Genomic DNA, 14,260 nt, shown 5'->3' on the forward strand with positions numbered 1-14,260 from the left:
AAATGATTATTAGAAAGAAGGAATATGCTTACTTCATATTCAATTCACAGTTTCATACCCAAATAAGCTAAACATTCTGGTAAAATGTCACATAAAAGAGATTTTTGCTAGCTGGTTTGTAACCTTTTAAAGTAACAAAATTATTCAAATAAAACGACCTTAATTTTCGTACCCGTTATATTGAATCAAGTGGCAATTATTTTAAAGCGAAAGTTGTTAATCATCATTATTGTGATGGACTAATGTCTTCTCAAATGATGGATTCTACTATTGGTTTTCGTCTAATATAATAATAATAATAATAACATCAAAATTAATTTAGCACCCTTGGTTGAAGGATATATGGATAGATTATTTAAAACCCTACGTCTCGTCATCAACAACTAACTCATTAAATATAGTTTAATTTTATAGTATTGTTGAGAGTGATGAAAACATATGATTTGAGGCCTTAATATATCTTGCTGTTTTTCTTTAAAAAAAAAAAATTGTTTATCTTTTGACACTAGTGACTAATTCTTTTACAATAAGAAAATTCTTCAAAAAATTAATAGATAATTATTAAATATACTTTATTCTGATCGATAAGATTTAAATTTTGAGAAAATTCCACTCCCCTTCCCTCTATTTATAAAATATACATTTTCCTCCCTTATAACTTTTAAAAAATATCTTCTTTAATCTATTTTAATTTTTTTTGTTAACTAATTTTAACTTTATCTATTTTTCAAAAAAAAAAATTTTTACAAAAATATCCTTTAACAAAAATTTTATTTTTTTGTCATTAATTTTACTTACTAAAATATCCTTTAATAAATTAACTTTTATTGATTAAATTGTATTTTTACCAAAATATTTTTTAAAAAATTTAATAATTAAATTATTTTTTCTAAGATACCCTTCAATAATTTTTTAATTATTAATTATAATTTTACCAAAATTTTTGTTAACAATTTTTTTATATTTTACTATTAATTTTTCGATATCAATATATATTATTTTAATATTAAATAAAAAAATTCTTATCATTGTTAATATGTATAACAATTAATATATATTGATATTGAAAAATTAACAAAAATTTTGGTAAAATTATAATTAATAATTAAAAAAATTATTGAAGGGTATCTTAGAAAAAATAATTTAATTATTAAATTTTTTAAAAATATTTTGATAAAAATACAATTTAATTCATAAAAAAAGATTATTTTGGTAAGTAAAATTAATGACAAAAAATAAAATTTTTGTTAAAGGATATTTTTGTAAAAAAAATTTATTTTTTCTTGAAAAATGAATAAATTTAAAATTAGTTAATACAAAAAAATTAAAATGGATTAAAAAGAAAGTTTTTTAAAAGTTATAAGGGAAGGGAATGTATATTTTATAAATATAAGGGAGGGAAGTGTCATTTTAGCATCTCGCAGGAGAAGGGAGTGAAATTTTCTCTTAAATTTTTTTATCACGTGATATTTATTAAGAGAGAATTGAACTACCACATTATAAATAGTAATTATAAAAATATACATTATTAAATATTTATTTTTTTAAGATATATATTTTTGATCTAACAGGTCATGAATTAATCTACTACGGTTCCGAGTTTTATTTAAAAATTTATTGTTGGCTCAATGAATTGCTGTATGCACAAGGAGACAAACTTTAAATAAAATAGAATTAAGTATATAAAATAAATTTAAAAAATAATTAAGAAAAATAGTAATTATAAAACCTAATCTCTATTGTATATTCAAAAGATCCTTACATAAATTGACAAACATTAAAGGTAAAAAAAAACAGTGATAAACATTATGTGTTAAACATTATGTAAACGTGATTAATTGAGAAAGTGGGGTTATACTTTTAAATTGACCTTTTCTTCCTCAATATAAACACAACCATTAGTTAAAACACATAAGTATAACCCACTTGAATTTCTTTTAGTCACTTTGAAAAGACTTTTCTTTCCCATCATCACACACGGTTAAAAGGTGTAAGTTTATCTAAGACACATTACTATGTATAATCATTATTAGTGTTTAATCAAACTATTTTTTTCCCTTAACTATAAGCAACCTCTCTAAGCTACTGTTTAAAACACTTTCAATGTTGAGAGACAGAATCTTCTTTTATAAAAATAAATAAATAAAATTAAACAAACAAACAAAAAAACACCTAGACTTTCTCTTTGAAACGTACTAAATCCAAATTAAATAATGTTTCATAACATGACAAATATTATTTTCAGGGAGTGAAAAATGTGATATAATTTATTTTGGAGGAGTTAATGGGTAGAATTAAAGACCTGCAAGTGATGTCAAATAATCAAAATGTAGTGCATTGGATATCAAAAATAGACTACAAACAATAGAACTTTAATTTAAAAAAAAATAACTTTTTGAATTTGCTGCATAATTTAAAAATTTTAGATTCATTTTACAAATTTGATCGATTTCAAGCACTTTAGTATTTGGAGAAACTTTACAAAATTTGAAGATTGTCAAAGAATTTATTGGTGTGACCGTTTTTGGTAATGTAGTTGCTGCTAACAATACAGATTTTTCTGAGTTGTGTTTGGTTCTATTCTCTTTTTATCTTGATGGCCATGTCGAAGGAACTTTAGAGTTTGGGATAAGATATCTCTTTTTTAGTGGAGTGGATTGTATTTTGTTTGGAGTTGTTTGATAGAGGGTGTTTTGTTTTAAAGGTTGTATTGTACTTGATCCTTCTTATACTTTAGTTATGGTTGTGTTGTTTGTTTGGCATCTATAGTGATGCCACCTCTCCCTTTGTAGTCGAAAACTTTGTAAAAATTGATAAAAAAAAATGAGCAAAAAATTAGAAAGTAAACATATTAATCATTGGAGTTTAATATAATAATGTTAGTGTAAAAATTCGACATAGTAAAGAACTCGATCATAGTATAACAAACGGTCATTCGACCCTTACAAATAATTGAGTTAATGGTATGCAAGTCGAAATATCATAATAGTGGGTTGTTCCATGAGAACGTTAGCACACAGGGTTTAACTTACTATGCAAAGCGGAGTCGATATAGCAAGCGTTCCATAGTCGAGGCATGATAATCACATGTGACGTGATCTATGCACCATATCAAACGTGTGGTCTAAAAACTAAGGTAAGAGAAGACGTGAGACTCAAATTTGAGAGTCAAGATTTTTCATGGTCAAAGACAGGATCATGGCCTAAGAAAAAGGAAGAAGTTAGATCGTGTCAATACAATTCACTCTTTATAACCTATAAATAAAAGAAGTTCAAAAAGATTCAGGAACTTCAATCTAAATATTACACTACCACACAAAATTTTACAAAATCTAAGTCATATTGATGTCAAAGAAAAATATAAAATATCAGTACAAGTGTCTGGAGTCATTTTTATTATATTATTTTTTTATTTCTTCCTTTTATTTCTCTTTTATTTCCAATTTATTTTATTGCTTTGTTTTTTTCTTTTAGTATTTTAATCTCCTTTTTCATTTATTTTAGAGTTCAAGTTGTTTATCGTTTTACTTATAGTCTTCGTTTATTTCATTTACCGTTCTTCTTGTTATTTATATTTTTATGTTATTTTATTCATTTTCTTCAAGTATTTTATTTTTAAGTTTGTATATTGTCAATTATATATTGTGAGCTTTATCTATTCTCTTGCGATAGAATTTATTACAAGTATTTCGACATAAGTTGATTCAACATTAATGCTAAATAATTCTCGAATCGAGCCTATTCTTTTTTAAATAAGTCATATCTATTTGCAGAATTAAGATTTTGATACAAACTTGATCGATATTTTGTGTCGAGGTCGAAGAAAAAGCAAAATCCAGGCAAAACAAATATTATGCAAATAAATTAAACAATTACATCCATCATATTTTAAGTAATTTAGTAAGATAAATATAATTAATTAATTAGGTAAAGTATGTATGAAATTTATTGTAGTTTTGAAGTGAGTAATATGGTATAAATCCTTACTTTTACTACCAAACACAAATGAATCTCTTTGACTTTGATTTCATTAGAAGTAATTTTTTTTTCAATGGTAAATCTTGCAAGTTTAGGACTAATTCATCACAAATTTAAATTCTATTTATGAGTTTGTTATTAGTCAATAGATATAAAAAATAACATTCGAATCTTCAACACTTGTTTAAGCGGACAAGTGAACCGACCACTTGACGAATCCTTAGGAATCGTAATTCTTTTTTTTGGTAGAGTAATCGTAATTATTTAATAAGTAAAAACTAACCCTTTGTTAGTTTCATAATGAATAACATTTTTTTTTTCGGACCTGAATAACATTCTTTTTATATTGACCGTGAATAAATAGCCTTCAATTCTTGGGCCGAAAGCCTATAATAAATTCCTCTACTTTTGGTCCAGTTCCAACTCAAAACTCAGCTCGTTTTCTCTCCTTTGTTTTTTCAAAACTTCTAATGTTTTTGTTTGGATATTTCTTATCTCTTTTATGTTTGGGTCTGGACTGACTTGTGTTTAGTTCCGAAATTACCCCTATACTGTATTTTTGGGGATAAAGACTCATATAAGGAGACCCAATTATATGTTGTCCAAAAAGACCAATTCAAGTAAAGAGGAAGTCATACTATATACATAGCTTTTGCTTAGTTTTTCTTTGTGTTTGTTTTTGGGCCTCTAACCGTTTTTTTTTCAATATAAACATTTTCTCCGAATTCCGAAAATCATACAACCTTAGTTAATGAAAACATCTTCTGCTTTCATCCCTCTCATTCTCTTTCTCTCGAAACACTTACATATATAGACCCCAAAAAATCAAATCTATGATTACGATACATATCTACTTATCAACCATGTATTGCTGAGAAGTTAATCTTCCAATCACTATCATATCATATAAGATCGAATAGCAATAAAATATCACAACAATGTTTGTGAAAATATCCCGTACTAGTAGAATTACAAAAAGAAAAAAAAAATTAAAAAGAAAAAAGTAAAAGTATGTATATTTGATTTTAAAAAGAAAAAACTATATATATATTTTCCTATCATAGAATTTAAGTAGAGTAAAGAACCCAATGTTGACCGTCGATTTTAATCTTAAGACCATTGACTTTTGCAAATAAGTCAACGGCTCTTCTAACACCTCTATTATCCGCCGCAGTAAAATAATCATGGCCGAATATAATTCCGCCGGGTCGGAGGATTCGATACCCACGGGTTATATCCGACCAAGCAGAGAAGAAGTCATGACCCGCATCTATTTCTACGAGATCCGCATACACGCCCCATTCACATAGCTTTATTAGTGCTGACCCGCTTGAAAAAGGTACGGGTAAAATTGACCCGGTTTTGTTAAAATTTACCGCGTTCATTAAAAACTGGTAATACAGCAAAACGTCACCGTTTACCATCGGGATTTTACTGAACCGGTCTCTGAACCCGGCCCAACCGCGAAAATCATCGATGCACAGAATCTGAGTCGAGAGGCCGAGTCGCTGAGTCAACTCGGCCATGTGTATCGCCGACGCGCCTAAGAACGTGCCAACCTCGACGATGACGCGTGGCTTCACGCGCCTTATGAGATTCTCAAATACGGCACCGTTTGAGCCCCATCCTTTGATCTTCGTCGTTCTCCGGAGAAGAGGAGCGGCGTGCGGCGGCGGGAAGTTGCTGAATGGTGACGTACCGTTGAAGAGACGGTCGACGAGAGTACGTCTAACGAGTTCCGGTGAGATCGGATCAGCGCACCGAGTCGTGACTCGGAACGAGTCGAGCTCTGTGGAGTTGACTGTTACTCGAATAACAGAGTTGGAAGTTGAGTCAAAATCAGAAGAAGAAAAAACGGCATTTAACGGCGTTGACGACGCAAACGGCGGTGCTTGCTGTTGCGGTGGTTGTGATGACGTGGCAGAGGGAGCGGAGAGGTAACCTATGGCGTAAGTTAGCAGAAGAAAGATAAAATACGCCGCGGGCTTTGCTGTTCTGAGAAGTGAAGAGAGTAGTCTCTTATTATTGTTGTGTTGTTCGGTTTTCATGATTTAATTGAAGTTTGTGAGAATTGTTATAGTAAGGTCTTATTTGTTGAATCTGTGAAGAATAAGGAAAGAAACATAGGAATCTACGACGGTGTTGTTGTTGTCGTCGTTGTTGTGAGTAGCGACAACTATTGAGAGTTTGAGACCACAAAAAAGAACGATGAAGATGGAAGATATAGGTAAAGTACTGATTACTGAAGTTGAAGGTAGTTATTCAAATTCTTTCTTTTGTGTCAGCGAATGGTAGAGATCAGATTTCTTTGCTGTTTTGGATTTTTATTTATTCTGGTTAATTTGCATGGATTTGACCATTTAAAAATTAAATTAGGTGGGGGGTAATGAGTAATGCCGTATATGGTTGGAATTAATTATATAGTTATGATTATGATATAGTTTTGATTTTGGAAAAAGATTTTATTTTAATTTGTATGATTATGATACAGTCCTGTTTCCATATTTTTCCTTAGAATATGTAAATGAACATATATGTAGTATTCTATTGTTTTAAATTTTCACTATAGACTATAGAGTTAGGCATATTTGAGATAGAATAAATAAAGGAAAGTAGTTGGTGAATGTGACTGTATTTATCTTCCACCTAGATGCTCTATTTGATTTTTTTTTTTGAAAAAGAAAATGCATTTATGCATTGGCCTTTTCTTTATCTAATGTGAAATATTTAAAACTTTTCTAAATAACAACGTCTTTACTAAAAAGTTGGATGAATTCAAATATATGAATTATATTAGATTTTATTATATTTAGATAAATCAATTATAATCTTAACTGAAAGTGATTGTAACTGTACCTGATTGAATAATAAAATATTAAATCTTAAATTTAATCTTAGCTAAACAAAATAACAAATTTAAACTAATAACAAATTTATTATATATCTTTAACACTAAATACAAGATAATTGAATGTACACAAAATTTAATTTATTAATTTATCTAATTTATTAATTTGAATATCGTCCTTATTATTATTTCTTTCAGTTACGTATAGTTCATTTGTTTAATAAAATAAATTAATGAAACTGATTAAGCAATCAAAAGAATTAAAATATGAAGAATATCCTCCCCCCTCTCTCTCTCTCTCGAATTTAGTTAATGAAAATGAAATAAATAATATATTATATTATACAATTAAAAAAAATGCAGGCCAAAAGGCGATAGAAATAGAGTACAATATAAGCATTTGGAAATATGTACCAACCTATGCATTCTATTCTCCAGAAATTAAAAAAAAAACCTCATATAACAGTTTTAGAAATGTCCAAATCCAAACCAATTCAAATTAAACAACTCATCTAATCCGATCCAAATCGAAAATATATTAAAACTGCACTAATTCGAATTTGAATGAATTTTATCTTTTGCAAACTACTGGATCGGATCGAATTTCGAATTTACTTTTTATAACCGATCAAATCAAATCCAAACCACACCAGTCACCATGTGCTATAAAATTATTATTTTATTATTATATTCACAATTATATTTATAGCATTTTTAATTTGTTATATATTTTTATATTATTCATGTATTATTATTGAATAAATATTTTATGTTTAAAATGTTATTTATTTATTTATTTTAATTAACCTATAATTTTATTTCTATTATTATGTTATCGTTGATTTTTTAAGATATTGTTGAGACTTATTATGTTATTGTTAATTATTTAAAATTTAATATTAAAATTTATTATATGTATTTAATTTTTTAGTTTACAGAATCGTAAATTCAATTCAATTCAATTCAAACCATTTAAAATTGGATCAGATCGGATCGAATTTTTTTTTTTTAAATCATCTAATTCAAACTGCATTACAAATAAAATTAATGTTCGAATTAAATAAATTTTTGACTCAAAATTTGTCCAAACTGCATTGCCAACACTCTTAACCAGCTCATCTTTAATTTGTCTTCCATCCCAAAAATAAAGCACATAAGACTTTGAGTATGAAAGAGGCAAGTCGAAGCTATTATCTCAATATATATCACATTGTAGCTACGTATCCCTCACCCTAGCTAATATATAAATCAACTTTTAATTAATTAATATTAACCAATTTTTTACTTTATTGTAGATTAACGTTTTTAATGCCTTTTTTTTTTGGGAAGATGAGAGTTTAAAATTTAGAGTTTATAATTTATGATTAAAAAGATCGATAGATATTGACTGAAAAAAAAAATTGTTGATATATAATAGTTTTTTTTAACTATTTTTAACATGACATGCTCATGGACTCTCATAATAATAAATTTGCCGTTGATTTAATCATTTATTAATTATTCACTCTTGATCCTGTTTAATATTGGTTTGCTTTTTTTTTTTTTGGTGAGTATTTGTTTGCTCTTTTTAAAACTCTTGTACTTCCTCTACTTTTCTAAATAATTGTACACTTCGAAAATTTAGTTTGTTCACAAATAGTTATTTATTTGGAAAATTGAAAATTTTATTCAATCCTTTATTTTCTCAACCATACCTCTAAGAATTACATAACTAGTAATGAATTAAAAAAAATATTAATTGGATGTAAAAGAGAAGAAATATAAAAAATTAATTTAAGATAATTCTATAAAATACTTCTCAATCGTTTTCTTAATCTAGGCAGGGATGGCAGAACTCTGCGAGATGCGAGGATCCTTGTAGAGACTGCCTCAAATGGGGATCCGACTGTGGAGAATTTTTCCCCCGAGAATAGAGATAGGAGACAAAATTCTCCCGAGACAAGCGCGGGACACACACACACACTATTTTTCTCATATATGTGTTTTAGTCATTTCACACACACCCAAAACTCTTAATCCTCATTTGTATAACCATTTTTCAATTCAAAGATCCCTAACGCTGTTTATACTCCATCCAACCTCTCTGCAGCCACTCCCTCGCCACTCTCCCTTCTCACCGTATCCTCACACTTCACGGTGCCATCACCCTCACTGCATTGTGCTCTCTATTTATGGCGTCCCTTTCCGTAACTATGTCGTTGTGTCCATTTTCCTCTCTGATGTCGCGTCTCCTACCTCGTCTACTGCTTTGTCCTCTAGTTCGCCGTTGCGTCCCCCCACTACGTCATTTTGAAAGAAGTAATCATCTTGTCGTTTAGGTTTTTTGTATAAAATCTTGCTATTTTTGTATAGGATGGATACTTACAGCTCTATTCATATGAAAATTAATAATTAGTTAGAACTATCAGATAAATGAGAAATAGGGTCCCTGCAAGGAATGGAGATGGGGAGTAATATTCCCCCACAACGGGGAACGAGGGCGGGGACGAGGAGCAAATCTAGGGGCAGGGATGGGAGCAGGGTGGCATCCCCCGCCCCCGCCCTGCCCATTGACATCCCTAAATCTAGGTGAAGATTTAACAATGAATATTATTTGAAAACAGAAAGAGTGCATAATAGATGAGGTTCACTTGCCTTAGCAATTAATTTGTAGATAAACTATATTTTTTTATCTCAAATATTTGTGATTTTTTAAAAATATTTTTAATATTTACTTTTATTTAACTTATTCTTAATATTTTTGGTTTATTTTAAAATTATCCCTTACTGTTAATTTTATATCTAAAATATTAGGTGCAAAATTAAAAATATTTAAGAATAATTTTGACAAATCTAAAATATTAGAAATAAAATTAAATAAATAAAAATATTATAGATTAAATTGAATAAAATTAACAGTTAGGAATATTTTAAAAAAATCATAGATATAAAAAAAGTATATTTAATTTTATAATAAGTAGTAAGCACTGGTAATTTTAATCTACGTCAAACACTTTTTTTTTTTGTAAAAGATAGGGGTTAATGACCCTAAATAGAAAAAACAAACTAAACAAAAAAAATTAGAAAACATTCCTAATTCTAAAACAACTATAGCTATCAAAAGATAAGCCAAGAGATATATTGGATGGAGGAATATCGAATAAATGAAGACTTAAGGGTAAGTCCTGTCCATTCTTTGTAAGTTGATCAGCGATCGAATTAGCTTCTCTCAAGGTGTGACGCCAAATGATCTGCAGAATGCGATTAGCAAGAATTTTGATATCTTCTACAAGGGGTTACAAGGGTAAAGAAGAAGGCATCCTTTAGAGATAAATTTAATAGCTATAGCTGAGTCAGATTCTACAATGAGATGGTTATACTTCTTTGTTGATGCAATTTGCAAGCCTCTAATTATTGCCCAAAGCTCCGCATGCATGATGGAGCAGCTGCCCATATTACAAGAAAAGCCATTGATGAATCTTCCAAAATTGTCTCGAAAAATGCCGCCACAAGCTGCACTTCTTTTTTGTGCAAAAAAGGAGCCATCAACGTTTACTTTCATCCAATGATTCGGAGGGGTAATTAGCTAATTAGCCTATCATGAGAAAATTAGTGCGTATTCTTTGGAATAATCTTCAAGTCCAGTAGTTTGGTAATTTTCATAATCCACATTTTGATTGACTCCACAACTGCCAAGGGAGAGGTGCCAGCTCCTTCTTCAAAGACCAGTTTATTACGTTAGTACCATAAGGAGGATATAGTCACTCCAAACATAGTGTTCTAATCAGTTTGGTGAGATAGATTTTGCAAAAGCCACTCCCAGATATTCAGGTTAAAGAAGTTTTGAACTTTCTAGTTGGCTTGTAAGAGATTCCAAATGATGGTTGCAGAGGAACAATTGCGGAGAACATGTAGAGCATCTTCAGTAACAAAGTTACATTGATGACACCTTGCATCAATAGTTAAGTGTCTTCTTTTTCGTTTTGTATTCGTCAGAATAGTTTCATGAGCAACCAGCCAGATAAAGGATCGAATTCTTTCGGGGCCATTCCACTTCCAAGCAAGCTTGAAAAGATGATCTGCAGTTCCTATATTATTTTAGAGAGAAGAATAGGGTGATTTCATATTGAAAGTGCCATCCGATGAAGCTGCCCAAACAATCTGGTCTTGACCTTTCTTCGGGGATGGTGGAGAAATGGTTAGAATTCTATTCACCACTGGATCTGGAAGCCATCTTCGAAGTTTATCGACATCCCACTCACCTCAAACCAAAAGGAAGTCTATTAGTCCATCATTTGAATTATAAGGCTGACTTACCTGGGCAACATAATTGTTGAGAGGACTGAGACTTGGCACCCATTGGTGGTTCCAAAAGTTTATATTGTTCCCATCACCAATGTTTCAAATAGAATTCCTTTGAACATCAAACCAAGAAGCATACACTCCTTTTCATATATTTGATTGTTTATTCTTTTTTTTCACTCTTGGGAGAAGGTCGCTTCCACAATTATATTTTGATTGGAGGACTTTGACCCAGAGAGCATCTCTTTTTTCTATAAGGCTCTAGCCAATTTTTATCATGAAGGCATGGTTAAGCTCTTTGGTATGCCAGATACCAAGCCCATCATTAGTATTAGGTTGACTGATAGTCTTCCAATTGAGGAGATAGATTTTCTGTGATTGATCTGTTTCTTCCCAAAGGAAGCTCCTGCATTTACAGTCAATAAGGTTACAAGTAGATGCAGAAAGAATAGAAGTTTGCATAGTATAAGTAGGAATATAGAAAAGGATAGATTTCACCAGAATTGTTCTTCCTGCAAAAGATAGAGTGAAAGCTTTCCATCCATTCAGCGTAGAGTTGAGTTTGCCAATAATCTCATTGTAGGTATTGCAGTTGGTTCTTGTGTAAAGAAGGGGGACTCCGATATATTTTCCAAGATCATCCGTTCTTGTGAAATAGTGTTTCACTAATCTCTTCCTAACATTGTTGCCCATATTATTGGAAAAGAAAATTCGGGTCTTATCATTATTTACTTTCTGCCCGAAACTTGTGCAAAATTTCTCAGGTATCTTGTTGATAATCTCTGCTTGGTCCATGCTAGCTTCAGCAAAGAGAATGAGGTCATCTACGAAGCAAAGATGGGATAGATCGGGGTTATCCCAATTAAGTCGTATGGGCTTCCAAAAGTAGTTTTTCACAGCTGCACTGATAAGGTGGGTGAGACGCTCCATACAAAGAACAAAAATGTAAGGCAATAGGGGGGTTTCCTTGCTGGATACCTCTGGAAGGAAGAAATTCATCCAAGGTTTCACCATTCCATAAGACCTCCATCCTGGCTGTGGAAATGCACGTACAGACCAAATTAATAACGTGAGCAGGGAGTCCGATGTCAACCAGAGTATCTTTTATAAAACTCCATTTGAGCATGTCGTAAGCTTTTTCCAAGTCAATTTTTATAGCCATCCACCTTGTGTTTCCCTTCTTTGTCCTCATGGAATGAATTACTTCCTGCGTAATGATAATGTTGTCAGAACTTTGTCTACCAAGAACAAAGCTATATTGGGTGGGTTTAACAAGATTTTCTATAACCATTCTCAATCGCTTAGCAAGGATCTTGGAGACCACTTTGTATGAAATGTTGCATAAGCTTATAGGTATCATGTGTTTTAGCTTGAGACTGACTCTACCTTTGGAATTAAAGTGATAAGCGTTTCATTAACCTCGCTAATTTTACAAGGTTCAAGAAAAATAGCTTTCACCAGATTACATAGGTCAGGATCGACTTTATCACATTGATTATGATAGAAAATGACATGTATACCATCTCTACTTGGTGCTTTCAGACCACCAATACTAAAAACAGAATTCTTAATTTCCAAGGCAAATACATTATTCCCAATATTGATTAGCTCATCATGAGAAAGAGTAGGAAAATTACCATGGAGAATATATGGACAATCAGAAAGGTCATCCTTGTATAACTCAGAATAGAAATTTGTCACCATATTTTCAAGAGCATCATCATCTGAGATCCAATTTCAATCACAATCTTAAAGAGAAGTCACTTTGTTTCTCCTTCTTCTAACCATAGTGATATTGTAGAAGTACTTGGTATTTCTGTCACCCAAATTAATCCATTTGCACCGAAATTTTTGTAACGATAACATCTCTTCTTGAATAAGTATCTCCTCATACTCCCTCCAGAAATCTTTCTGGAGTTTCTCCAAGAAGATATTATTTCCAGTAGGATTCATGTTAGTTGTAATTTCTTGCAATCTTCTTATGATTTGGTTTTTTCTTTTGAAAATATTACCAAACACCCTATAATTCCAGTCCTTCAAAGCATTTTGAAAAGTAACCATACCCATATTCCAAAACCCCTGCATAATCCAATTATTATTGATAAGGTTCCAAAATCAGGATGAGTAAGCCATGCGGCAGTGAATCTAAATGGTCTCATTCTTCTGTTAGTCGGCATCGAAGACGAGAACTGAAGGCACAGGAGAAAGTGGTCGGACTTGAACATGGGAAGGTGCATTATCCTAGCTTCTGGAAAGGTAATATTTCAGTCCAAATTACCAGACCTCTATCAAATTGTTCCATCAAATTACCTCTTCTCCAGGTAAAAGGCCAACCGAAGTAGCCGAGATCCATTAATCTACAATCGAAGATGAAAGTTTGAAAATCTTCGCAAGCACCTCTGTCGTTATTTTCGGTACCTCCTTTGTGTTCATACTCGTGGAGCAAATCGTTGAAGTCACCCAAGGCATACCAAGGCAGATAAGTATTTAAACTAATGGCTCTGAGAATTTCCCAAAGAATTTTTTGATTAGCGCTCTATGGACTTCCATAGCAAGCTGTTAACAGCCAGAAAGTTGAAACACCATTAGTAACCATCATATGAACAAACTAATGATTATGAAAAATAATGTCTACCTTCCAAATGCCAGGATCCCAAAGGCACCTTATATCCCTTGAGTAGCCTCTTACTTCCTCGATATAACTAGCATCAAAATCCAAATTTCTCCAAACAGCCCTACTTTTGGTATTCTTTTTTCATATCCTTAATCAAAGAAATAAATGTTTTACCTCTAGCACCCTGCAGCTCTAGATTATCAGATTCATTGGACACAACGATAAGATAGATTAGATCACCAGACCTAAGATCAAGTATGGTGGATAGAACCCATTTTCTGCTTTAGATCCTTGCCAGCCACTGGTGCGGAATTTATAACCACAAACTAACCGACAAGTGCACCGGGTCGTACCAAGTAATACCTTAGGTGAGTGAAGGTCGATCCCACAAGGATTGATGGACTAAGCAATAATGGTTAAATGACTTACTTAGTTAGACAAACAGAAAATAGTATTTGAGAGGTCAAAAAGCATTAAACAGAAGACAGGCAAATAAATAAGTTGGGAATAAAATATGGAGAAAGCAGTTAAGGCTTCAG

The 14,260-nt window shown here is 31.2% G+C and overlaps 1 protein-coding gene across 1 annotated transcript; it reads right to left on the reverse strand.

Moving 5' to 3' along the window:
* Positions 1–4,857: 4,857 nt before the first annotated feature.
* Positions 4,858–6,715, reverse strand: LOC112726562 (uncharacterized). Its single transcript, XM_025775991.3, has one exon. The coding sequence runs from the start codon at positions 6,024–6,026 to the stop codon at positions 5,046–5,048; it is 981 nt and encodes a 326-aa protein (XP_025631776.1). The 5' UTR covers positions 6,027–6,715; the 3' UTR covers positions 4,858–5,045.
* Between the last annotated feature and the right edge of the window lie 7,545 nt (positions 6,716–14,260).

The sequence above is a fragment of the Arachis hypogaea genome, chromosome 12 (genome assembly GCF_003086295.3).
Source record: "Arachis hypogaea cultivar Tifrunner chromosome 12, arahy.Tifrunner.gnm2.J5K5, whole genome shotgun sequence".
NCBI classification, from domain to species: Eukaryota; Viridiplantae; Streptophyta; class Magnoliopsida; order Fabales; family Fabaceae; genus Arachis; species Arachis hypogaea.

What these genes read in the sequence shown, in the direction of transcription:
- LOC112726562 (XM_025775991.3), bottom strand. Translation starts at nt 6,026, where the DNA reads ATGAAAACCGAACAACACAACAATAATAAGAGACTACTCTCTTCACTT.